Consider the following 27,819-nt stretch of genomic DNA (forward strand, 5'->3'; position numbering starts at 1 on the left):
TAAGACTTTGATAAAATGGAAAGTGCCAGGAAGCACAAATACTAGCTATCAAGGCATACATCTAAGAAACAATAGTATGAAACTATGCTAAGTTTTGAAGATAACAATGTGTTTTTCTTCTGCTTTATTCATGGGAAAACTATGTCATTTCTCACACTGGAGGTGGAGAATGGCAGGGGGCAGGGAAAGGGAAGGACACAATTATGACAGGTATTTAAATTACTTTGTGAAAAGCCCAGAATGTTTTTTATTTAACTTCAGAGTTGACAAATGCTGTGAACAGAAAAAAGGACTTGGATTTCCACCCAAGTATCTGTGAAAATAACATTGTTTCTTCTCTCTACCTAAAACACTATAGCTGCATTTAATACTTTTTAAATTTTCTCCACATTCCAACATATTATTACTTCTGAGTATTAAATGTAAACATAAACCTTTCCTGCTCTTCATTATGACAAATTAAGTGTCTAAGTTACAAAAAGTACTTAAACAAAACTTTGTCATGATCTGCCTATTGCTCTTAAGATGAAAGTACCAATCCAAAGAAGAAAAAGAAAATCTTCTGGATATGTAACTCCGCCTTAACCTCTTTGACTATGCCTGGATAAAAGAGCAAGGTGTTGATGCTCTCAGCTGGGCAAACTCTGGTCCTCTCCTCTCTTGGATTCACTCAACACATCATGCAGTGAACAAATGTTTATCAAAGAGCTACAAGTTGTGAACTGGTTTGATTTCTGTGCTCCAGGCATTAAGTGCCAGCTAGGTGCTAATCCTAAAACAAAAAGAGATCATGTACTCTTTAGGTAATAATACACTAAGAAGATACTGTTTCCAGCATCTAGTCCTTGGATCTTCTCTTATTGATTGTGTGTGGAAAGCAAGTCTGTAAGGGATATACTATGAGCAATATAATTGTCAATAATGAAAGCTAAAATCAAAGATCTTTCTATTTCCCATAAGCTGGCCACAAAAACAGGATGCTTATGTAGCCAGCAACAGGCTTAGTATATTTTCAAAATGTATCAAAAAAGCCTTAGCCAGAAATAATAAAGCTAATACTAGCTAATGATCTACATTTACTCATAGATATTTAACTCTCTCTTCTTATTTCACAAGACAACCCTTAAGATGTAAAAGAAATGCAAGTATGAATGAATACATTTCCTTGAATTTATATGTAGATTTAAGAACCTAGAGGGAAAAGTTATGAAGTAAACGCCAAAGGTATGAAAGTTCAACATATCCCAAATGTTACTACTTCCTTTCAGGACAAATTATCTTTTACTCCCTTTTCTCCAACCGTCTTCCTTCCTCTTGGATTCCTTCTGCTTCAATCTAAAACCTTTCCCCTGAGGGTTTACTCCTCAACAGAGACCTAAATGAAAATGCATCCACAGAACCTAGCTTCTCCATAACTTCTCCTGATCATACAGAGCTGATGAAAGTCACCATTCACACCCCAAAATTTTACTAGGTGCTTCATTTGCAGCCCCCTTGCAAGCAACAGCAGCACAGCTAAACCGCAAAAACTTCAAACTTAAGAAAAGAACTTTTATTATCAATCCAAGTTAAGGTTATACTTAGTGCAGAGAACTAAGAGTGTAGAAACAGAGGTAATAGCCTGATTGCTTATCTGGGTTTATTTCATGTTTACAATAGCCACAAGCTAACTATACACTGGTACATACACAATAAAATAACTCATTTTAGCTTTCTTGTAACTTTCTTCATAAATTTCTTAGTGAAATTAGAAACGCAAACCTCCTAGTAATAATTCTTATGAAAGGAATAAGCTTTGCTTTGTCTATACCACAAATCTACCTGCTAATGGCAATTCTTCACAGGAATGAATTTTTGGAATGTAAACTATAATAAAATAACTCAAGTTTTGATGTAAAAACATCAGTTAAAAAAAAGTAGTACGTAAAGGGCTAGGAAAGAGGAACAGACCATGAGACCATGAAGGGTGGGATCTAGTAGCAGGAGAGTTGGGCTAACAAGAAGAATGAAGAAGACTGAATAGTGCTGAATACTGTTGACATAAATTATTTGCAGCTATGAAAATAGAACAATAAAACCTGTTTAAATCATCTTGAGAAGAGGGGAAGGGAGACAAAAAGAGTGATAGAGGGGATGATGGATTCAAACACATTGTAAACATGTCTGGAAACAATGTAATCCACCCCTCCCTGCAACTAATACAAGCTAATTTAAAGGAAAAAAAGTGCATCAGAAGTAAAATCATTTCCAAAAACAAAGGAACTCTTAGACCATTTGAAATTATTTTAAAACATGAAAGACTTTACTAGTCAGAAATCATTTAAAGTGATACTTTGGAGTAGGCAAACCATTTATAGCAAGCTAGCAAGCAGTTATCATCATACTAACATGTTAAGTTTTGTATAATTTTATTTCTTTTGCATACCTAAAATTATACTCATCTGCAGATTTAATGTATGTAAGAAATTCTCGCTTAGAAATATAATGACAGAGTTACACAGAAAATTCCACTAAGGGTAAGAAAAGAAGTTCATGAGAATTTTATAGTAAGCTTCCTCTGTAGGTAGTCAACACTAGTTATCACTAAATGGTAACAAGGAAACATATAAGGACAGGTCTAAGCAAGAAACTATACTACATTTAATCATGACTAAACCTTGTTTTCACATTTAGAACCAGTGTTTGTTTTTTAAATGAGATTTATCTACTGAAAGCAGTTTAAGTGGTTACAGACATAGAAACTTTCCATTTTCCCCTGTTCTTAAGTATGCAAAAATCAGTGTGGCCAGGAAGACTTAGCGCTACTATTCTATTAAGTTTAGTAGCTAATACCATGATATAGCCACTATTTTTCTAAATATTTGCTATAAAAATTCCTAACTCATGTCATGCTTCGTACTAAAGCAAATGAAATGATGTTGTTTAAAACCAGAATTACGCCAGGCTAAAAGGCTAGATTTCATAAAAGTTATATATTAAAATCAGCACCATCAGTAAGAGATCATTTTAAAATAAATGAGGGAATACTACATCTTTATTTATTACACGAAATATTGCAGGGCTGGGAAGGTGGCTCAGTGGTAGAGCACTTGCCTTGCATGCATGAGGCCCTGGGTTCGATTCCTCAGCACCACATAAGCAAAAAGAAAAAAGCCAGAAGTGGCGCTGTGGCTCAAGTGGTAGAGCGCTAGCCTTGAGCTGAAGAGCTGAGGGACAGCGCCCAGGCCCAGAGTTCAGGCACCACAACCGGACCAAAAAAAAAAAAAAAAGAAATATTGCAATATAAAATCAGGACAAATAATTTTTCTGGGAGAAAAAAAAAGAGTGAAAGATTTGTAAAACAAGAAAATATGGTCAAAAGACCACATACACATAATTTCATATTCATTTTACAATGTATATAGGACATTTTAAGATTTTTGCTTTTGTAATTTTATTCTAAATGAATTCATATAAGCCTTTAGAAATTAGTATTTTCAAATGAAACTGAATTGTGGGAAATGGTGTGAAAAAGCAGCAGCAGTTTTATCATATTGAAGAGACTATGTATTATCCATACCTTAGGTACAGAATATGAAGAGTTCTAAATCTGAAAGCACAAATGCAATGGCACTTACTTAAAATGTATATTCAAGAGCTACATGCCTACTGATGAAAGTAGATTGAAAGGTAGTAATAAGGACATTTGGTGTTGCAATAAGAATGAAATTGATTATTAAGCAACAAAATACCTTCCAGAAAATATGTATAATTGACATAAATATTATTAAAGCCAAAGTATTCTTTTGATTCCAATATTTTACTATCATTAACAAAATAAAAAGCAAAGTTGTACTTGCCTAATAGAACTTTGGCATCATCCACGTCAAAGTCTCCATCTCCATCAGCATCATAGACTCCTAGTTTTCCTACAAGATGAGAGAAACAATAGATATAACAATAAAAGGAAAACAAACTTAATAAGGGATTGCCACTTACTGCAGTCCTGTGCTTCAGCTAGAAACATTTCTGGTTGATATATTTATTCTCTTAATTCCACAGAGTAGTATGCTATGAATATAATACCAAACATCCAATTTACTTAGCAATCCTAAGACATGACACAGATGCTGTTTTAAAGGTTTTCAATACTCTGATCTAATAGCTTCAGAATAAATTTATAACACTTTAAAAATATTTCAGGTAAAACTTTTAAGAGATACAAGAAAAAAAAATCAACCCATTTCTACTAGTTACATAAAATATAATATTTGGAAGTGGAGCTGTGACTCACAGTGATAGAACACTAGTCTTGAGCAAAAACAGCTCAGGGACAGCACCCAGGCCCAACTTCAAGCCTCATGAGAGCCAAAAATAAAAAATAAATGTTTTTAAAGAGTGAAATTTCAATCAGTGTCAATATTCAAAAGCAAAAGAAATAAACAACCACTCCTCAAATAAAGACCAAAAGTAAATAAGCCAACACAGAGTCTAACTACTAAAAGAAAGAGGATGGTTACTTTTTCATATATATAATGATTTACTAAAGAAATACTATACAATAACCTTAAGAGGGCGAGATTGTTGTAAAAATAAAGTAAGAAGATGTAAAGATTTTCTGAAATTATAAAGAAAAAATTATGGCTATGCTACTTCACTAGTACTGGCCATTTTTTCCTAAAAAGGGAAGAGGGATAGGTGTAAGTCAGATATGCTGAGAAGACCATATCTAATGCCTTTACTCCAAAAGAGCAGTAAATATGTACATTTAAGGTTTTAATAATGCTTTTCATCAGAAACACTCATATATTTAACATTTCAAACAAATCTAATGCATTCAACATCTGAAAAGCATTCTAAAACAAAGTTCATAATTCATCCTTGGTCTGAGAGCTATGAAGAAACAACGTATAATACTTTAAAAGCAATCACAAATCCAGTATTAGTACTAAAAAAAAAAGTTAGCAACACTGTTTCCATTTCTTTAATATAAATTACATTTAAATATTACAAGAGAGCAGGTAGAAATTCTAGCAATAGAGCAATAGGAACCAATCTAAATCTTCCTAGAACCCTGGCTCTACTTAGGAAAATAACTTGCTCTTTATGTCTGACATAGCACACACATTAAAAATGGTATGAACAGTGGAGAGGTGAAGATGTTAGTTCTCTTGCTAAGAAAATGAAAAGCATTCATCTGCAGATCAAGGCTGTATAAAGAGCTCAAATAACACTGAAGAAAGAAAATACGCTTCCAGTCAAACTTAAAAGGGGAAGTGAATCCTACAGCTTCCATTCTGAAACAAACGATAACTAAGTCAGCAGGACAAAAATGATGTCTTAGAGACTGATGCAGAAACACTTAAAACATATCTCCAGTGGCATACCTTGAAGCACCTCTGATAAATTATAACGGAAGTCCTTTGCTTTGGCTGCATGCATGTAAAAACACGAAAACAGTTACTTGTAATTAAAGGGTACACCCATGTCAAATCTCTTCTTTCACATACATTCCCTAGCAACACAGCAGTACAAGCAGAGTAGAGAACCATTCACAAGTTTGCCTGAACTAAAATTCTGTTAGTCTACTCATCTACTGAGAGACATACTACTTTCTCTAAAGTCAAAGAGGAAGAACATCAGTAAAAGACATATTTTAACATTCACTCTTGTCCCAGCCCAAGGAAGAAGGTTTTCATAAAATAAGCAGGAACTGGGAAACTGGCTCAATGTGCTTGCCTTGCATGCATGAGGCCCTAGGTTCAATTCCTCAGCACCACATAAGCAGAAAAAATGCTGGAAGTGGCACTGTGGCTCAAATGGTAGAGTGCTAGCCTTGAGCTGAAGAGCTGAGGACAATGACCAGGCCCAGAGTTCAGGCCCCACAAATGACAAAAAAAAAAGCAAAAAAAAAAAAAAAAGCTGGAAGTGATGCTATGGCTCAAATGGTAGAGTGCTAGCCTTGGGCAAAAGAAGCTCAGGGATAGTGCCTAGGCCCTGAGTTCAAGCCCCAGGATTGGCCAGGAGGCTGGGGGGGGAGGGGGGGGGGGAACTAAGGCAAGAGATCTAGTGGACAGGAGAGGGTCTTATGTAGAGTGTATGTTTTTTCCAGTCCATGTCCCCTGGATTACTTGAAAGGAAAGCCACTCTTCATAACCACAAAATGTCCATCACTGTTGAACAGACGAGCAAAATATGATGTGTCCATATGATGGGATATTACTCTGTCATAAAATGGAATAAGGACTGAACCTTGAAAGAGCAATGTTGCTAAGTGAAAAGAGACAAACACAAAAATCCACATATCATATGACATGTTTTATACAGGTAAAATTACAGTCATAGAAAGAACAGTGAGTGTGTGGGGGGAAGCAATAAAACTATTTTGGAATTAGATAATGGTAATGGCTGCACAAAATAAAAAATATACTAAAAGCCAATATTGTACATGTTCAAATATAAAAATACTGAATTTTATATTGTGTAATTTTTATCTCAATTTTTTTAAAAAGGTAAAATGGCACAGAATCAGACTGCAAAAATCATGAAAAATTATAATGATTATGTAAAAGAAAAAAAAAGTCGGGGACGTGAACAAGTGTCAGGCACCTGGCTCATACCTGTAGCTACACAGCTACTTAGCAGGCTGTAATCAGGAAAATGGCAGTTCATCAGCTAGGGCAGAAAGTTTGTGGGACCTCTCCTTTCTCAACAGTAACCTGGGCACAGGGGCACACAATTGGCTATCCCAGCTACAATGGGAAGCCTATTATACTAGCACATACTAGGGCAAGCAATCTCAAAAACAGTAGTAGATAGCACATGCATGGTAAATGCAAGGCCCAGATGCAATCCCCAAAATACAAGTAGCCCAGAACCTCCTCTGAACAGCATACAGACCACACCCATCCCCAGTGTTAACAACACCCTTATCCTAATACAAGTACATGAATGTGAACACACACATGTACACACAGATACACATAAACACACCCTATCTCAACTGAGACCTGAACAGATACGCTTTGAAAAACCTTCTCTACTCTAGAGAAGGATTTTGTAAATTGTATAGGTAGCTACATTAATCTGTCCTTAAATAAATTCAGTAGTTCATGATCGAGAATTTTTAAAACTCACAGGATAATGAATTAATATAATATGCTGAAGGCTTTGCATGCTATACATTCAAAACAACCTATATATTATTTTTTACAGATGACATTCAAGCCGGGCGCTGGTGGCTCACGCCTGTAATCTTAGCTACTGAGAAGGCTCAGATATGAGGATCATGGTTCAAAGCCAGCCCAGGCAGGAAAGTCCGTGAGACTTATCTCCAATTAACCTCCAGAAAATCAGAAGTGGTGCTGTGGTTCAAGTGGTAGAGCACTCGTCTTGAGCTGAAGAGCTGAGGGAGAGTGCCCAGGCCCAGAATTCGGCCCACGATAGACAAAAAAAAAAAAAGATGACATTCAAAATTTAAAAGCCACTCCTCCAAAGTAACCCTCAAGACATTCCTTTTTGCTTCCAGCCTACTGAGAAACACAAAGGCTACAAAAATAGTACCAAAAAGATTGGTAATAACTCTTCAAGATTACTAAGGGATAGAACTTACCCTCCAGCAAATTCGTATCAGCAAGTGTACCACAATCTTACCTAGGACTTCCTCATAATCAACAAGATCAAACCACACGACAGCCACAGATGCCCACACTCCCAGCAATGCAATGACCATAAACCATGTGAAAAAGGAGCTTCCAGAAAGTCCTCCTTTCCTCCCATTTTTGTGTCCTCCGTGCTTCGTCTCTGTTTAGAAACAAAAGAAATGGAAAATGTCAGCCTCTATGAAAATGTCTCATCAACCACCTTTTTCACACCAAACTGTTTCTTCAATCATTCGATGGACCATGTTAGAAATAATTTTTACCTAAATTCTCAAAACACTGGAAACAAAGATTTTGTAAACAAAAAAACGCTGCTTAGACTCAATACCATTTTGAAGTATGGAACTCTAATTCTGAAGTAATTGAAGAAATGAAATTATTGATAGGCTTTTTTTTTCCCCCTTTGGTCAGTCATGGGGGCTGAGCTCTGGGCCTGGGCGCTGTCCCTCAGCTCTTCAGCTCAAGACTAGCGCTCTACCACTTGATCACTGCGCCACTTCTGGCTTTTGTTCTGATTTTGTGGTGCTGAAGAATTGAACCCAGGACCTCATGTATGAGCACTCTACCACTGAGCCAACTTCCCAGCCCCGGCTAATGATTTTTTAAAGAAATATATTAGCTGGGTGCCAGTGGGTCATGCCTGTAAAATCCTAGCTATTCAGGAGGCTGAGATCTAAGGATCATGGTTCAAAGCCAGCTCAGGCAGGAAAGTCTGTGAGACTCTTATCTCCAATTAACCACCAGAAAGCCAGAAGTGGCGCTGTGGCTCAAGGGGTAGAGTGTTCACCTTGAGCTGAATAGCTGAGGGATGGTATCCAGGCCCAGAGTTCAAGCCCCACAACCAAACTAAAAAGAAAGAAAGAAAAGAAATATATTGATTTACCATATAGATTCCGTATAAGTCCTTTATCAAAATCACCCTACATAGCAGCTGATAGCCTATCAAAATCTTAATTGAATCATATAGTAATGTAGCTGATCTAAGAAACAGATGGACTACATTGCTATTTAGTTTCTATGAATCTTAAAAGCCCCATTAATTGCCACAGAAAATTATTCCCCAAAAAACAAAAAGGGAGAGGAGGACAACCACCACAATGAAGACAACTAGTATGGAAACATAGAGAGGACAAAGAGAAACAAAACAGAACAATTGGGCCCTTCCTAGCTAGGCAAGGGAAGCAGAAAAAAGCTCCTTCACAACTGGCTTCAATGCAGAACAGCTTTGCAAACTGCTGGCCACCCGTATCATTTACCACATTTCATGTGCTTGATATGCCTTAGGTTCTTTTGGAAATATTCTTTGACAATGAACAAGAAATATTAAAGTCAGTGACAGCTAGAAGTTAACTTGGTTAGTAAAAGGAGAGACCGTCATATTCAAATATCCCTTAGAAAGAAATGTAATCCCTAGTTTATAAACATCAACAAATACACAGAAAGATTATATCACATTCCAAAATGCCACCAGAGAAAAGGAAAAGTTCTTTTTTTTTAAGTAAGTTTTTTATTTTGAAAATACTGTACAGAGGGGTTACAGTTACATCAGCAAGGTAATCTTCCAAGTCAATTTTTCAAGAGTACATAATGACTGACTCAATCTGAATATGTGTACATGTGTACACTCATAGATAGACGGATTGAGTTATATTTATATATATGCATACATACACAGTAATGGCTTATTTATTCAATGTGTTTGTCAACATGATATGATTTTTTCCAATAATTAAGCTTCTAAGATGTATATATCAATAAAGCACACCCAAAATAAACCTAAAATGTAATAGCTAATAAACTAGGACTGATATTAAGTTCAAAAATCAATTATCCATTACTGTCTCTTTTGTAACACAAGAAGGGAAAGAAAAATTGCAGAGATTTTCAAAAGTACTGGAGGTGTGTAGCTCAAGAGAACAAAACCCTGGTCCAGACCCCAGTACTACCAAAACCAAACAAAATAAAAGGCATCAAAACAAAACAAACCAATAAAGCATCATTAATCCAACTTGGTAATACTCATATAAATTATAGACAGATTGAAGGAGCAGGAAAGAAAAATCCAAATTCAGACTACAGAATCTTTTTAATCTAGTCTGTTTACCTTTCTTTTAGGCATGAGTCTAACAACTTCACAATCAAGTTTCCCAATTTACTTCATGAAATTATAGACTTAGACACAAACTAACCCAAATGAGTTACATCACAAAAAGCTGATGGAGGATGGCCAACCAAAGGGCCTGGATACCAGCAACAAGGATAGGCAAACTAGAAAAGTAGAGTCATGGAGGCCATTTATAACAGAGGCCTGTAGCACACCCTGGGTCCTCAAAATAATCTCTAGTACAAGGTAATAACTGACGCTCACATGGATTCAGTTATTTAAATATTACTTTAATCTGTTAGCAATAATTATTAGTTTTAGAAACATTTTCATTCAAAATAGTTATTAAGAAGATCTGTCACTTTAAAAGGTAACTCTTAGTAATGTCATCAAAGGCGTCTTTATACAGGGGAGCCTTTATCAACAGCAAACAACATGTACTGGATATATCCCTTTGTAAATATGGTGTGCCTGGTCCCCTAGGGCAGATCAGTTTCTCTCCAATTGGACTGAAGAAAACAAGAATGAGAAAAACCCTCAGCAAGGGTGTATTAATACTCCCTAGGCAAACCTGAAAGCAGTTCTTTATCACAAAGATATTTTAGAAGAGCACCTAGCAGTTGCCCCTATTTTCTAAGATGGAATAAATGCAAAGAGTCTTCATTTCATTTTCTGGCTCTGTGTTTTGACAGTCTCAGGGACTATTTCCTGAAGTGAAGTCTATGTCAAAGATGATGTAGTTCTCCCCATTCCGTCCCATCAAAAGAATACAGCCTCCAAATGAGATCTTTTTGAGTACTCCAAAGCACTGGGAATTACTACAGTGAACAACAGTCCCAAAAGTTCAGAACAGACAGAGCTTAGGGAAAATGTGGTATTTTACTTACCTGGTCAGGAATAGGAAAACAGAAATTCCATATCACCTGAGGAGTCAGTTACTGGCCTGCTATTAACTGAGTTATATAACAAGCATTGCTAAATCCTCAAAAAAATCTCCAGTACAAGGCAGTAACTGATGCTCATATGGATTTTATCATTCAAATATTATTTTAATCTGCCTAAATTTTGTAACATTTTCATTCAAAATAGTTATTAAACAGATATGTTACTTTAAAAGGTAATGCAGTTAATTATCAAATAAGTGTTTATACAGAGGAAATTTTTATTACATGGTTTTCCTATTTACATAAAAAGCATGTAGTAAAAGTTAAAAATAAACCTTTTAGGTTATTTTGGGTTAATAATTGCTGTGCAATGTACCAAATATTATTATTACTATTATATTACTATAACTATTATTACTTGTGTGCTGAGGTTTGAACTCAGGGCCTGGGCACTGTCTCTTCGCTTTTTCACTCAAGTTAGTGCGCTGCCACTTAAGCCACAGCTCCATTACTGGCTTTTTGGTGTTTAAATGGAGATAAGTCTCATAGACTTTCCTGCCCAGGTTAGCTTTGAGCCTTGATCCTCTAGATCTCAACCTCCAGAGTAGCTAGGATTACAACTGTGAGCCACCAGTGCCAGGCTGGTCTTTTTGTTTTTTTTAATGGCACAAGAGGTTACTTTGGAAACTGAAAATAATATTAAAAGTTGTACAGAAGTAACAGCTCATTAAAGTCAGGAGTTTAGCTGTGGAGATACATGTCGTAATCCCAGCACTCAAAAACTTAAAGTCTATTCCTCAGGAGCAATAATGCACTTTATCAGATTAATAAAGTGAAATATTTAGCCAGTTATCCCAAACAGCGTTCTAAATAATGGTATGCACACATTGTCTGTCTACAGAATCTTTTCATTGCTGCTTTCCCAGTTGAGAATTATAAGCAGTCAGTCTTCAGGTGTCTTTAATATCAAGTTTCATTATAATGAGCTAATAGTCTGCTTTAAATGAATAGAAAGGCAATTGTACTTATAAAATAAGGAAAAACAGACATTTAACAAAGTAAATTCACATTACTAAAGAATTCTTGAAAATTAGATTTAATTTAAAAAACAAAATAAACTTCCTAGTGTCTGGAATTTTTGCATTTATCATCTGTTTCTCAAGTAGGTCAATTTCCATATATGGGCTTAGCTTGAATTAACTAGATCTGCTCACTACTACAAGATTGTATTTATATATTACTTAAATTTCCTGTCATTTTATATGAAATCTGAATGCAAACAACCTGTAATTCTAACAAAATTTTTTCAACTTTGTAAAATGTGTCTCTGGTAGTGGAATTAAAAAATTATTAAAAGATAATTTACAACAGTAAGCCTATTCAAATTAAAGACAGATTATTACATGAAAAAATTAAACCACTGCCAGTCTCAGGGAATTCAAAAGAGAAAAGGTAGAAAACAGCAGTCAAAGCATTTAACCAAAAATATTTGCGGTGAGTACAACTGAAAATAAAGCAAAAAGTTTCCAACTAGATCCAAAGCCACTTTATCCCAGACAACATAAATATACCTTTATCTTCAGCCATTTTGACTGTCTTCAATCCATGAATAATATATATAGAAGTAAAGAAAAATCAAAGCACTCACAGCAGGTAGTGGGCATACCCCATGCCCTTCCCTACTAGAGCTTGCACTGGCCAACCCTGCCCAGCTAAGGGCTCTAGAACTGAAATTAGACCTGACTGAAGACTCTGTCACCAGTTATTTTTAGAGGCCTCTTCCTCATGGCCACATGCTACGAATCACTCAGGCTAAAATGCTGTCCTGACAATCCTAAAACCTTCTCCACTTAAGACAAGTCCTATCTCCTCCTACCCCCAACCCCTGAAAATTTAAGCACAGAAAAAGAGAAAAAGGAACAAACTGTGCTACCAGTTTTGTTTTGTTTTTTTGGAAACAGGTTTTAATTGCTTCAGCTAAAGTACCCAATCATACAGAACAGAAAAGAATCGTACCATGGCCTCAAGCCCAGAAACAGCTTGATTTGGCCCTTAGGAATCTTACTCAAATGCCTTCAAGACGATTAGCTCATTTGTTTGAATGAAACAGAACCATAAATGGCAAGAAATTAATTAATACTCTAGAATTCCAATTTACAGCTTTAACATAGCAAAAAATAAACACAAAACACTTCAATAAAAAAAAAGGAAGAGAAGGCTGGGAGGGCAGCATGTCTGAAAGGAAAAAAAAAAGAGAGGAAGACTTGGAGAAGACAAATCTTCAGCAATGAGAATAGTGACCTAGGAAACATCTCAAAAAGGGAACTAAAAAGAGATTATACAACCGCTTTCTCATTATTTTTCCTAGTTCTTCCCAGCCCCATCTCCAAATATTCTCTTCTGGGAAATATAATCAACCCAATTTTTTCACTGTTCTAAGATTAGCAGTTCACAGAATTAATTAGAGCTCTGATTAACACATGAAATTAATTTAGCCCAAATAGTATCTAGAGCAAGGTAGCAACCTTTCAATGCTGTTAATATATATAATACTTCTGTTTTTACTCCCATTGAAGGCTTCATAAGCAAACTAAACATTTCAGTGTTCTGAAGAGCAATCAGTAACCAAAACACTAACATTTGACAGCCTAGATGAGGGACAGAATGAACTTGGTATCCGAAACAACTAAGTGAAAATGACAAGTGTCTTGATGGCCTTTGACTGAGTGCCATTTCCCCTGCTCCATTCTACCTGGATCTGTCCCACACAAGTCTGTGCTTGCTTGAAATGTTAAAGGACAATCAATCTGCTGGTGCCAGCTTTATGATGGCCCACCATCCTACTATTATACTATTCAGCAAATATCTGGGAAACTTTCTTTCATGTTGGAGACTTAGGGTGACAGGGCCACAACACTTGCATGAGCCAATAGCCTGGTATGCTTTCGGACTCAGACATGGATTTGTTTTCCATTTCTCCATCAGCCTTCTTTCTGGGCTTCAATTTCCTCTCTTATAAATGTGTCTTGACAGGATGACCCATTGCCATGAAGATACCTACTGGACAGAATATTGGAAATGAACTTTACAACTTCCGACAGTGAGTGGGGGAGGAGGGATAGGAGTGTGGGAACTGGGGGAGGGAAGGGATATTGGGACAACAACAGGGAAGGGAGGGGGGTAACAATGATCGACAAGTAATGTATTCATTGCCTTTCTCAGGGAACTGTAACCTCTCCACACAGCTTAACACTAAAATAAAAATAAAAATTAATTAAATATGTCTTGATATAACTGTGCATCTACAGACTTGCTGAACTCATTCATACAACACAGTTTTTTAAATCTCTTAAGATTAGGGCACAAATCTCTTGGTTCCCAACTCACAGCTCTGCTCATACTCTCCTTTTCCCTCAGAATAGCTAGAGTTACAAGGGTTTCTTCTCTTCCCTTACCAGGCTGAGCTAGGTCCTCTGAATCGAGGGTTGTGACCAAATGCTGAACTGAAAAAAAGATTCATGGCTATTAAGTTAGTGTCAAACTCAAACCTGGGGTGTCTTTCACCTTTTCTTCATGACAAAATCCTGAACATACTCATATAGCCTATAGTTAACCTTCCCTTTCTTTTGTCTTGTGCAAAAGTTGCATAATTATTTTGTCAAAATATCTTTCCTTCAACTTGCCATCAACTTGTATTCCTAATATTTATGAAAAATATAAAATAACTTTAATTTGTATACAGCCAACCAAGATGTTACAGTAAAGACAACTAAAGTAATATTAACTAGTAGGAGTGGCAGCTGCTGTAATCAAGAGCAACTCCTAAGTCCAACCACAGACCAGGCTTCTAACAGCTGCTCTCAGACTATAAATAGCAGCCTGGTGAGACTCAAGACCACAAAAGCCAAGACCCATGTCCACTGAGGCAAGGCTCCACTTCCCTCCAAACACCAAAGGAAAAGCCATCAGCCTTCTCTGGACTCAGCACTACTTCCTACCTTCCCCTTCTTCAAGAGTTCCCATCCACAATAGTAGATTCTGCATATCAGAATCAGATCTCCTGTCTTCTACTGCCAAGATTCTAATTCTGCACATCTGAAATGGCAACCAGAAACTTGCTTGTCTAAACCCCAAGTGATATGATGCTGCTGGCCAACTTCCACAGGTAAGATAGCCTGAATGTAGAACTAAGAAATTGGGAAGTGGGAAGGGTAGATTGGAGGCTGGATCTGATCAGTTGCACACTGTATGCATGTACCATCCCGAACCCCATGAGTATATACTATTAACACATTAATAAGTAAAGAATGCTATGTAAATACTCTAACAGTCTGGGTCTGGTATAGAAAGAAAATAACTTAGTTTAACTAATTTCCAGAACATCATTTCCTCACCTCCCTAAACATAACCACAACAAAACTCTATTCCTGAGGCCCATACCATCCATCCAATCACACTATCCGACTCCAGATGTATCAATCATCACCCACCACAAGTGGCTCCTCCCCAGTTAATCTACTTTGCCACTCCAGCCATAACTACACAGTTTCAATATCCATCCCTGGAGCTAATAGGACAGATTCTCTTTCCTTCATTTCTTCATTCCCAGAGACCTTGTTCCCTTCCATTCTATACTTAGCATGGGTCTTGTCTTGATTGTAAACTCAACCTAATTCATCCTCTTAATCACATGGTCATTGTTACTGAAACATTTCTGTACTCTTCTGGTGCAATCATCTTTAACATCCTAACCATTCTGTGACCCTGCTAAAAATTCCTCTTGTCATTTGAGTCCATCATAAAGACTGAGGATATCATGAAACACTTGATATACAATTCTGAAAAAAGAAACTTTTCCTCTGCATGTGGTACCCAAAACAAGCAAGTGGTATCACCCACAATCAACTATTAAGTAGCTGTTATTCCTAAAATAGCAAAAGCAACACTGCAGACACTAGGTAAAACCTACTTAGGCATGACCAACGCAACCTCCTCAACTAGGGAAAATCACTTTGTGATCACATCCTATTCTTCCAGCTTGTCATCAGTTTCTTCTTGGATCTTGTATTTCTTTCGATTCTGCTTTCTTCTTGTCCCTTTGCTGGTATGAATATGGGTGATAATCCTCCAGTGGTCCATGACTTGGTCCTCACTGCAGTGCTACTAGAACCTTCAGGAGGTGCATTAGGTCATTTGGAGCATACTATGGGACCCCACCAGTCTTCTCAATTTTCCTGGCTCATGAAGTTACAAGTTTGCTCCACCATGTACACCCACCATGATGTGCTGTCCTCAACCCAAGCCAAATTTTTGGACTGGAATCTCCAGAACCTTATGTTAAAACTTTGGTTCAGGCAACATAAAGTTGATTAACGCATCCTTCACCTTTTACTCTCACATTTCTCATCTACCCTGAAGTACAGAGTTCATCATTTAAATCCCTCACTAGCACAGAAGCTCTGCCCTGCACTGTCTCAGTTGGCTATGACTGCTCAACTATTTAAACTTTTCTATCCTTAAACTAGTTTGCCTTATCTTAAAAACTGCCATAGCCTCTCCTTTCACAGCAACAGTAGAAGCATCTAGCAAGAAACTGTCTGTGCAATGCCAACTGTACCCACCTGTACTCACCTGCACCAATTTGCCATCTACTTTCCTAATCTCCTATTTCACTGTCTTTACTTTCACTTCCTCTCATCATGGCCAGCCCTGTCTTCCACCTTCCCCTCACAAACACCATTCTAAACACAACTGGAATTTCCCCACTGTCACTTTCTAACCTAGCACTCTCCTCTTTATATGTAGCTGGCCATCTGGCTTCCACACATGACTCCAAAGCAGTAACTCTACTTGTCACATAGATGACTTCTGTGTCATTAAACGCAGCAGGAAGTTTCTGCTCTCATCTTGTTTGAGCTCTTAGTAGAATTCTCCATCTTTCATAAATATTCTTTTCCCTTCAGAATCTTCTGGTCTTCCTATCACCTCTCTGGATTTTCTAATTTTCAGTCTTCTTTGCTGAGTCATTCTTCCCCAGTTGACTTTGAAGTAGGAGAATTCCATAAGATTTTGGTCCTATGCCAATTTTTTCAAGCTGATTTCAGCAACTACTTATAGGACCCATTTTTTCCCCTCTTCTTTGGCTTTCAAACCACCTACCTGCCTCCTCAATATTTTATCTGAATGACTAACAGAAATCTCAAACTCAGCATATATCTGTGAGTAGCCATCAATATTTCCCCCCTCCTCCCTCACGTACTAAATCGCCAAACATTTCTGCTACACAGCTAAAAACCTGAGATTCGTCTTTGACCCTCTCATCTCTTAAGGTGATTTTCTCCATCTAGTTGCTGCAAATGAGTTACAACTATGCCAAGACAGGGATTCTCCTTGGTGCCTGGTCATCTCTGTCTACTGTTTTTTAAGTATGATGTGTGCCAAGTCACAAAAGAATGGGAAAACCTGTGTCAAAACACCCCATGTTTCTGCCTATAAACTGTCAATGATCCAAAGTCAAATTATCATCATCTCCTAAGTGACTTCAATCCTTAACAACTTTTACAGCAGCCAGAATAATTGCTTTTATGGAGGGGTGTATGGAGGGGTGGTACCAAGGCTTGACTCATGGTGGTGAGATGTCTCTTGCTCAATCTTTCTTGTTCATAGCTACTGCTCTACCACTTGAACCACACCTTCAGTTCAGTTTTTTACTGGTTAATTGAAGACAGAGTCCCTGGAGGAACTAAGTGGAAACTAAGGTTAGCCACACACACACACAATGTGACCAACCCCAATAAACCTTGGTTACTAACGGCTGCAATGGGGCTCCCACAGGTCCAATACTTCATATAATACATTATCATGACACATCAGCGCCAGTGGGTTCCAGGTCCCAGAGGATAATGCTTACAAAGTTCCCAGACTTTACCCTATGAATTGTAACCTTCATCCTTTCTGAATTGTATCTTGTACAGAACTCTCCTGAGTTCTGAAATTCATTCCAGGAAGCTGATTTCGGGGTTCCTCAGATTGAAGTTATGTACTCTAAAGCCACGGTTGCCTCGACAACCCACATCACCAAATTCTGGCTGTTGTCTGCAGTATGGGCCATCTTATAGAACTTTTTCTTCAGACTGCAGTCTAATACCTTGCAAAAAATTAAATAAACATAATGTACTAAAAGCAAATTGTGTGAACTGCAAATTTTCTTACAAACTGCTCTTCAATAGAAATTTTGGAGCTTTGCCAAAAGACTGAAAACCACATTTCTGTGTAATAGTAAATCTCAATCTTGAACTGACTCAGTAAGATATGCATATTCATTGGTGAATTTCAACTATTCCCCACTTAATGACAAGTTAGAGGAAAGTGCTGAGAGGAAACTGAAAACACAGCTAGGACACCTGCAAGGACACTTCCTTTGCATTGGCTAGTGCACATTTACTTAAGCAACAGTCAGTGGCCCATCCTGCACTGGAGCAGCAGAGAGGACTGGGAAGGTAATGACCACAACTACAAAGCAGCCTAAATGCCCAGCAAGATGACATATGAGTGAGTCTCTCACACATGCAAATGGACAGTACCAGGGCTTGTCATCCTGACAGTGCTTCCCTCTAAAGGGATGAATGCCAGTCCAGGTTCTCCAGGAACAGGAGTGGTGGGGCATTCTGTCAGCAGCAGATCCCATGTAGGGGTTGGAAAAATGTTGTATGACATAGGGCCTTCCAAAAAGCTCAGAGGCACACTGGACACCTGTCACATTGGGGCAACATGTCAGATAATCTTAGCACTGACACAGAAGACTGTGTTGGGGGCCTGACTCCTGCCCTTCACCCCACCCCCAAACCCACTCCTGAGAAACCAAAGCTGAGAAGAGGCGAAAGGTAGAACATGGGAGATCTCAATCTGTCCTATAGACCTGCTGCCCTGCCTCCCAGGAGGCAGAAATTCTGCATCAAAAACACAATCTGAGTTAAACCAACAAGACTTAAAAACAAACAGTGACTGTGGCACTAAGGAATTTGTACCAAAGATGGACAAGAACCTCTATTATCCAGAGAAAAATGGGAAATTAAGTTTGCCCAACCAAGCACAATGACTGGAGGGAACTTCATATTAAGTTCATATTAATACCCTGCCAGACAGAGATGGGGAGATACATGCAGTGCTTTTGTAAGTTAGGCTCAAGTATAGGAAATGACCAGTATTCAAGCATTATTTGATTTGGAAAAAACATGACAGATGACTTAAGTAAGTATTTCCTTAATGTTTATTATAAAATTTTCCAAATTTACAACAAAGCTGAATGAATTTTACAGAGACTATCTGTACAAATATCACATAGATTGCATTAACAGTTTATTGGAATTCTCACTTCTGCCTATCTATCCTTTAATCCACCTGATTTGTGTAATGCATTTGAAAGTAAACTATATATATCAGAACATCTCTCTAATATAATTCAGGTTGACTGTTGAACTATAGTTTAACATTTCTTTGAATCTTTAATGAACAATTCACATAAAACTAAAAAAAAACATTTATGTTAAGCATACATTCCCTGAATTCTAACAAATATATACACCAGTGATACACAAATCCTTACATCAAGATGTAAGTCTACCATTTAAGTTCCTTCCCCCATGGCCATTCTATTTCTATCCTATCCCATCCTCAGAAGTCACCCCACTGTTCTGCCTTGTGTTTTCCCTGAAGTTAGTTTTATCCACTCTTGTATTTTGGTTTGTGTCTGTTTCATGTTCCCATCATGCATGCTATCTGCAGTAGCAGTAACTCCTTTGCAGTGATGAGTTTTATTCCCTCGTATGCACAGATGAGTATATACAAGTGATGGAGTATATCAAAAGGTTCTGCTGCTTATAACAAACAAGGCATTTGCCCCTTGAATTATGAATAAAGCCACTGGAATAATCTTCTACAAGATTACACTCGGCCTCTGTACTCACAGGATCTCCATCAACAACTTCAAAAACTGCACGTGGAAACCGGATTTAGGCTTATGATGTCTGTACTTAATATATTCAGACTTTTTTGTCATTATTCCTTAAAACTGCAGCATAGCAAATTATTTACCCATAATTTATATCACATTACTAATTATAAGTAATCTAGAGATGAGTTAAAGTTATGGGAGGATAGTTAAGAATAGGTAACATGCAAATAATATGCCATTATAAACACACCTTGAGTTCAGCATATTATTATCGATAGGGGGGGTCTCAGAACTCATCTTCCACAATGATCCTCAGGGATCACTAAATATGTCTGTAGTTCCCTTAAACGTGTACAGTAGAATTGCTATATTCAGAACATATATTCAGTATTACTCAAAAAAAAATTTTTTTTTTTTTTGGTGTCCAGTCGTGGGCCCGAACTCGGCCTGGGCGTTGTCCCTCAGCTCTTCAGCTCAAGGCTAGTACGCTACCACTTGAGCCACAGCACCACTTCTGACTTTTTTTTTTTTCTGCTTATGTGGTGCTGAGGAATCGAACCCAAGGCCTCAGGCATGCAAGGCAAGAGCTCTACCACTGAGCCATCTTCCCAGCCCTAAAATAAAAATTTTTAAGTCAGGTATTTGCCTAAAGTGATTATATCATACTGTTGTATCACTCAATTGACATTTACTACTGTCAATCTTTTTTAATTTTAGCCATTCAAGTGAATATGCAGTGAGATCTCAATGTGGTTGTATTCCCCTTAAAAACCAATGATGCTGAGCACATTTTCATTTCTTCTATGTATTTCTCATTTTGTGATCTGTTCAAATATTTTGCCGTGTGTGTGTGTGTGTGTGTGTGTGTGTGTGTGTGTGTGTGTGTGTGTGTGAGATCTCAATGTGGTTGTATTCCCCTTAAAAACCAATGATGCTGAGCACATTTTCATTTCTTCTATGTATTTCTCATTTTGTGATCTGTTCAAATATTTTGCCGTGTGTGTGTGTGTGTGTGTGCGTGTGTGTGTGTGTGTGTGTAACTCAGGGCCTGAGCAGAGTTCCTGAGCTTGTTTGCTCTAGGCTAGCACCATACCACTTGAACCACTGCTCTACTTCGTTTTTTTGGAGGTTAATTGGAGGTAAGAGTCTCACTGCTTTCCTGCGTGGGCTGTCTTTGAATCTCAATCCTCAGATCTCAGCCTCCTGAGTAGCTAGAAATAACAGGCATGAGACTCCAGCAGCCATTTGCCTACTTTTGACCACATTATAAGATTTCTTTGTAGTTCCTAGACATCTATTCTTTTTTTTTTTTTTTTTGGGGGGGGGGGGGTCCAGTCATGGGGCCTGAACTCTGGGCCTGAGCACTGTCCCTCAGCTCTTCAGCTCAAGGCTAGTGCTCTACCACTTGAGCCACAGCGCCACTTCCGGCTTTTTTCTTTTTGCTTATGTGGTGCTGAAGAATCGAACCCAGGGCCTCAGGCATGCAAGGCAAGCGCTCTACCACTGAGCCACCTTCCTAGCCCTAGACATCTATTCTTTAACACACATACGACATAAAATTTTCTCACAATCTATGACTTTTCTATTCATTACTTTCTGGCATCTTCTGATTGAAAGTCTTTAGCTCTGATCATGCCAAACGTATGAATTTCATATTTTAAGCACATTACCAAATTACTCAGGATGAAGACAGGATTTCCACACCCCACATTCCAAAATGCAAGTTCTATTTCAAGACTTGCAATAAAAATCAGTGGGTCTATGAAGTATAGTCACTGGCAGAAGCCCGGTTATGGTGATACATGTTGCCAATAAGGAAAAAGATCTTAAAATCTGAAGGCAGGATATCAACTAAATGTCTTGTGAATATCACTAAGCTTAAAAGTCAAAACTTCCAGTAAGTTTGAAGAATATTATCATTTGGTAAGTTGTAGAGAAGTTCTAAAAATAATCATTTTTCCCCTCAAATTCAACTAGGTAGTTTTGTACCACCTAACAGTCATGTCAATGCTTAAATCCCTTGGCTTCTTTGAAATACAAATTTATTTATTCTCTCTTTCTTCAATGTTTTACTAATGAGACTTCTAAATTTATATATAACAAAAAGGATAAGTACAATGAAGCTCTGCTCTATTCTGTACCTGGATTTACTAATTATTAATATTTTATAAAATAGTTTTTTTGTCATGTATGTACCCTTCCTTCCTTCCTTGCTTCCTTTGTCCGTCTTGGGTCTTGAACTCTAGGCCTAGGTGTTGTCCCTGAGCTCTGTTGCTCAAGGCTAGCTTTATTTTTTTTTCTTACCTTCTTATGCCAACTAATGCTGTTTTCTGCTACTAGAATATATATGGAAAATTCCATGGCTAGGAGACAGTAGCCAACTCAGTGAATTCTGTTTTATGGGTTCAACAAAATGATACAAATATAATAGGTAATTTCTGTCATAATAGGTATATTTCTGTCTCTTCTAATTCTAAAATTTTATTACTCTAATTCGCAAAAGCTTGATTCTCAAAACTGAATTACCTGCAATCAGAGAAAAAAAACTATTTCTCTTTTCTGTGTTTTCTGTTTTACCCTATCCATCTCATGATGGAGAAGGTATAAAGATTACCTGTGAGAATTTATTGAGAAGTTTATTTTTTGACAACCAAAAAGAAAAAAAGATACATATATATATATATATATATATATATATATATATATATGCATATATATACATATATATAAGAGATATCAATAATTCAAGACTAACCAAGTTTCAAGGACATTATTAAAATAAAGAAACTTTGTGGACAGACTTCATATTAAACTCTCCACAGTCTTATCTCCAATAAACCACCAGAAAACAGGAAGTGGCACTGTGGCTCAAGTGGTAGAACCTTGAGCTAAAAGAGCTGAGGGACAGTGCCCAGACCCAGAGCTCAAGCCTCACAACTGACATTAAAAAAAAAACTCTAAACTCTGCCCTGCTGCACAACTAATGATCCAATGGTGAGAAAAGCAGATACTCATCTACTTTGAAAAGCACAATATCAAGGACAAGGTGTATGGGACACTAAGATACAAATAACTCTGGAGAGAATAATAATCTAGAATTTTAAAGATTGTACATTCTAAGGTACAAACTGCTCCAAAATGTTCTTTGCAAATATTAGAACTATCACTTCATACCTTCATAACCTTTCTTGAAAGCTGGCCAAGTAGGACATAGTCTTAATTCTTACAAGGAATTTTAAAATCTAAAAACCATAAAAAAGGGAAGAAAAAATTAACAAATTACTCCACACTACATTATTCACAGAGATAAATATAGCCTACCCTTGAGTCACACTTAAAAATAAAAGGGAAAACTGAAATCTGGCAAATCAGTAGTTTTTCTAATTTCAGAAAAGAAAAAAAAATACAACAGAATAAATGCCTGCTTATGCTCAACTTTCTTCCCAATCAGAATTAACAAACTACAAATGAGAGAGTATTTGGGAAAGTCTCTCATGGCTATAGACTAGCTTGCTACAGAGTTAATTCCAAAGCCTTTGGCAAACTCGCTTTGTAATGCCTTAACACTGACACTGATGGGCTTGACCCATCTAACAACTCTTGACAGCAATGATGTGTATAAATCCTAATAGTTCTGCTGTTTATTCAGCTCTTAGACTTCTCAACATCAACAGGAATTTTCTTGCCTGTAACACAAACCGAAAAAAGTGTATCCTTGTAATACTTCATTTTTGAGGTTTATATTCAAGGCAGTGTTTGACACAAAACACAGCAACCTCTCAACTCACCTTCATTTCCCTCTAATGAAGGAGAAAGATTTACCTGAGTCAATTCTTTCCAATAAATGAAACATTGTCATATACTGAGTGTCTACTGTCATACATGATGCCACACTCGTATTTAGCGTGCCTGGGCATGCACTTCAGCACTAGAGAGAAAATCAAGACAAATGCAGCATTTACCCACGTTATTATCCCCCTCCTGGCCTCCCCAATTACTCTAAACCTGGGTGAGTAAACTTTGGCTGACCTCCTGTGTTTTCTTTTGTTTGCCTAAGTGCCAGGAGCTAAAGCATGATTTCACTTTAAGAACAACTGAAAAGACTCCAAAACAAAATTTCACCAAGTGAGAAAATTACATGAAATTCCTATTTCAGTGCCATAAAGTTTCATTACAGTGTAGTTACACTATATGATGAGGCTCCCATTCATGGCTCCTTTCAAGTTACACTGGCAGAGCTGAGGGGCTGGTAATGGCGACTGTGTGACCAGTAATGCCAGCTCTCATCTCCAGGATCATAGAAATCACACAGGCAAGTTTAAAGCAACAGAAACAAACATGCACTCCTCATGGCTAATACTGCCTTCTAGAACCAATGAGGGAGTTCGAGTTAGGATGATGGCATTGCCTAAGAGTGAAGAAGCAGCGTGAAGTGGGTCCTTTAGACATTTTGAGTGACTGATCACTCCATATCTACCGCCAGCCCTATCTGATTTTCTTTTAAATGTAAATTTCTCAGTTAAATCAGGCATTTGGCCCTACCATATCCTAGCAACACTTAGCACCCTTAAAATCAATGCATATAATACATGTATTTATAAAGCTTTTACGACAAGTCTGGATGGAACCTTTATCACTACGATGTAAATCCTATCATCTTCATGCAACTCCAAGATCCACCTCCACCCCTCATGTACCAGAAGAAAGCACCTGAAGTATCTACTGAAACTGAAGGGGAATGGGATCCAAGGGGTGGAAGACCTAAACAGATGCTATTGAAAAGATGAGTAACCGTAAACTGAGAAGGCAGAGAAGGGCAGCGTGAGAGACCAGGTTGTGAATACATCACAGAGTTTATAACTTGCTTAGAAGCAAGTGAACTGTGCTCTCTTTTAACCTTACCCTATATCTTTACTCATTCACCTCAACTATCTGATGGACCACAGAAAATATTTTAAAAAATAGCTGGGAGAATTAGTAACACAACTTACCAACACTACCTCTGGAGAAGAGTAAAATAAATACTAATTGGCTTAAGAGCTTTCTACCTATTCAAACATACATTAATTTCATCTTTAAAATGTTCCACATCTATGATCTTATTCAAGAAACATGTAATTGAGACATTGGGGCCATGTTTCACACATAAATCTATTAATACCTCCACAGTAGCAATGTGACTTGTTAGAAATTGTATTTTAGATCTTGACCAGGCACCCTAGGTTTCTACATGTACTGCTTACAGACTAATTAGCCATAAACCATGAAAAAAACAAATAAATATTCAAGTTCAAGAAAATAAGCATTATGCTTTGTTTATGGAGAAGTTCAATTTTGAAGAAAGCAATATAACTAGTGTTAGTCAGTCATCATCATTTAAGTAGGAAAATAGGGACCATATTAAGCCAATCAAACCAAATTAGCAGTATTAAATGCCTAACTTTGCTCAGACATTTCGATATACCACGTATTTTATAAAGACTTCTCGCCTTAATCCAGTGAAACATTTTTAGGATCTAAAAACAGACACAACTTAAAAGCTTAATATTTAGTCATTTTTGCAAGTACTTTTATGATTGCAAGATATCAGGCATATAATGGCTATATTCTGTTCCCAAAAGAACACCTAAAACCACAAGCAACTTTTTGCCAAAATATTTACAACTTCTAAGACAGAAACCATTTTGGAAACTATAACTTACTCAAATGTACCTACAAAGAAACAGGAAACACATGACCTATCCAAAAAGAATCAAGAAGAGCAGGGCTGGGAATGTGGCTTAGTGGTAGTGCTTGCCTAGCATGCATGAAGCCCTGGGTTCAATTCCTCAGCACTACATAAACAGAAAAAGACAAAGTGGCAATGTGGGGAAGTGGTACTGTGGCTCAAGTGGTAGAGGGCTTGCCTTGAGATGAAGAGCTGAGGGACAGTGACCAGGCCCAGAGTTCAAGCCCCATGACTGACAAAAAAAAAAAAAAAAAGTGGCACTGTGGCTCAAATGGAAGATTGCTAGACTTGAGCAAAAGAAGCCCAGGGATAATGCCTAGGCCTTGAGTTCATGCCCCAGGAATAGAGAGAAGAAGAAGAAAAAAAAAAGAATCAAGAAGAAACAAAATGTAAGTAGTCTTAGACACATTTTGAAACTGAAGCCCTTTTCCCTCATGCTTACCCACAGAGCCATGTGCAGGATGAAAGTTCAACTGAGTTTTTCCAAAGAATCAACCTTGTACAATAAATGCAAATGAAGAGAAAATGGAGAAATCCTCCCAAATTCAGTCTGTAGGCAGAGTAAGCTGAAAGAAAACTACAGGGCTATTTTAACCAAGCTAAATTAATAATATTGAAGTACCAATATTATATATCATATATTGATACTGACACCCATATCAGAACATAAAATCACCAGATGGTATCTTCCTCAAAAATATAAAAGAAGTTTTAAATTAGAACATATAATACTATAATTTACCAAATAAAACACAAGAGAAAAGCAATATATATTGTCTCAATAGATGCCAAGCAAATATTAGTTATTAATCCTAGCTACTAGCAAAATAAGGATGAAGTTGAAGAGTAAATCAGATGGAAGAGAGAGGAGGAGAGAAGGAAGAAGATCTACATATAGCATGAACACAGATGCAAAGCAGTGGACAGGACATCAGCAAACAAAGCAATGTATAAAATGGGTAATTCAACCTGATCATTGATTAAGTGGTACTACCTCCAATAAAGAAAAGGTATGCTTAAATAGAAATGCAAAGGAATATTCATAATTCTATTTTAAAACACTCAGGAAACATCTAGATGTTACATTTGCTTGCTAGAGACAAAGATTGAATATCTGATTTCCTCTCTAATCCCCTCCCCCTCACCCCCTTCCCCATTTCTCTTTTGAAGCCTATACTGGAACCAGAGGCCTTGCATTCTTGATCAGAACTCTACCACTTGAGCCACATCTCCACTTCTTCCACTCAACATTGTGTATAAGACACGTTCCTCAATGAAACAGTAAGACAAGGAAGGACTGAAAATAGAGACAAGACTGTGTATATGTGGTTGATAGGACAGCTACATAGCAAATCCTAAACAATTCATTTTTTAAACTACCTAAATTAAAAACTGAATTGACCAAAGCCACAAGATAATGTATCATTATCAAACTATGACTAAATAGTAGTAGTGTATAATGGTTAAAAAAAATTTAAAGATCACTTACAAGGGCATTAAAGCCAAGTGTCAGTGGCTTAGACCTGTAATCTAAGCTACTAAGGAGGCTGCAATCTGGAAACTCATAATTCAAAGCCAGCCCCAGCAGAGAGGCTTACAAGAATCCATCACCAAATTAACCAGCAAAAAAGCTGGAGTGGAGGTATGGCTCAAGCATCCAGCACTAGCTGTGAGCAAGGAAGATGAGTGGGCATAAGGCCCAAATTTAAACCCCAGTTATCAAACATCAAAACAAGGCAAAGGGCTGGGAAGGTGGCTCAGTGGTAGAGCGCTTGCCTTGCATGCCTGAGGCCCTGGGTTCAATTCCTCAGCACCACATAAGCAAAAAGAAAAAAAGCCGGAAGTGGCGCTGTGGCTCAAGTGGTAGAGCACTAGCCTTGAGCTGAAGAGCTGAGGGACAACGCCCAGGCCCAGAGTTCAGGCCCCACAACCGGACCCCAAAAAAAAAAAAAAAACAAAAAACAAGGCAAAAAGGAATTAAATAGATGAAATAATATACCACTAACAAGGAATATCAGTACCAGTGAGTTGTTGATTCTAAACTTAGTTTACAGATGGCAATGCAATTCTTTTTTAGAGGCATAGTACTGGGATTTGAACTTAGAGCCTCACATATGCTTGGCTGATACTCTACTACTGTAGCCATGCCTATAGCCCTGTTTTTGTTTTTTTCTAGTTAATTGAACATGGAGTCATGAGAACTCTTCTGCCTGAGCTGGTTGGCACCAAATCACAATCTGCCAGCTCTCAGGTTCCTAAGTAGCTAAGACTGTAGACATACAGGCCTTATCAGATTCAACAGCTCATTACAAAGCTATAATGAGAAATTCAGTAATACTGTTCCTCTTGGAGCAAACAATCACAGTTATATAGATAAGAACAGATACTACAGACTTTATAGAAAGAAAGCATATATATCACAGAAAAATTTCCTTATCCACTTAAAATATATATTCACAATATAAACTACTATGTCGGGGCTGGGAAGGTGGCTCAGTGGTAGAGCGCTT

The 27,819-nt window shown here is 37.4% G+C and overlaps 1 protein-coding gene across 7 annotated transcripts in view; it reads right to left on the reverse strand.

Moving 5' to 3' along the window:
• Positions 1–27,819, reverse strand: part of Asph (aspartate beta-hydroxylase) — a 206,861-nt gene that overhangs the window by 167,592 nt on the left and 11,450 nt on the right. For 2 of the 7 annotated variants that reach the window (XM_042665872.1, XM_042665897.1), the window contains exons 1-4: positions 12,200–12,314; positions 7,633–7,782; positions 5,367–5,411; positions 3,840–3,908 (exon numbers count right to left, since the gene is read on the reverse strand). In XM_042665872.1, the coding sequence (XP_042521806.1) occupies positions 3,840–3,908; positions 5,367–5,411; positions 7,633–7,782; positions 12,200–12,215 (280 nt within the window). In that variant the 5' untranslated portion in view covers positions 12,216–12,314. Of the gene's footprint in view, positions 1–3,839; positions 3,909–5,366; positions 5,412–7,632; positions 7,783–12,199; positions 12,315–27,819 lie in introns of those variants that run through there. The other 5 variants (XM_042665856.1, XM_042665889.1, XM_042665880.1 and 2 more) reach the window with 4 other exon arrangements.

This window comes from Dipodomys spectabilis, unplaced genomic scaffold (genome assembly GCF_019054845.1).
Source record: "Dipodomys spectabilis isolate Male_0828 unplaced genomic scaffold, ASM1905484v1 ptg000015l, whole genome shotgun sequence".
NCBI lineage: Eukaryota > Metazoa > Chordata > Mammalia > Rodentia > Heteromyidae > Dipodomys > Dipodomys spectabilis.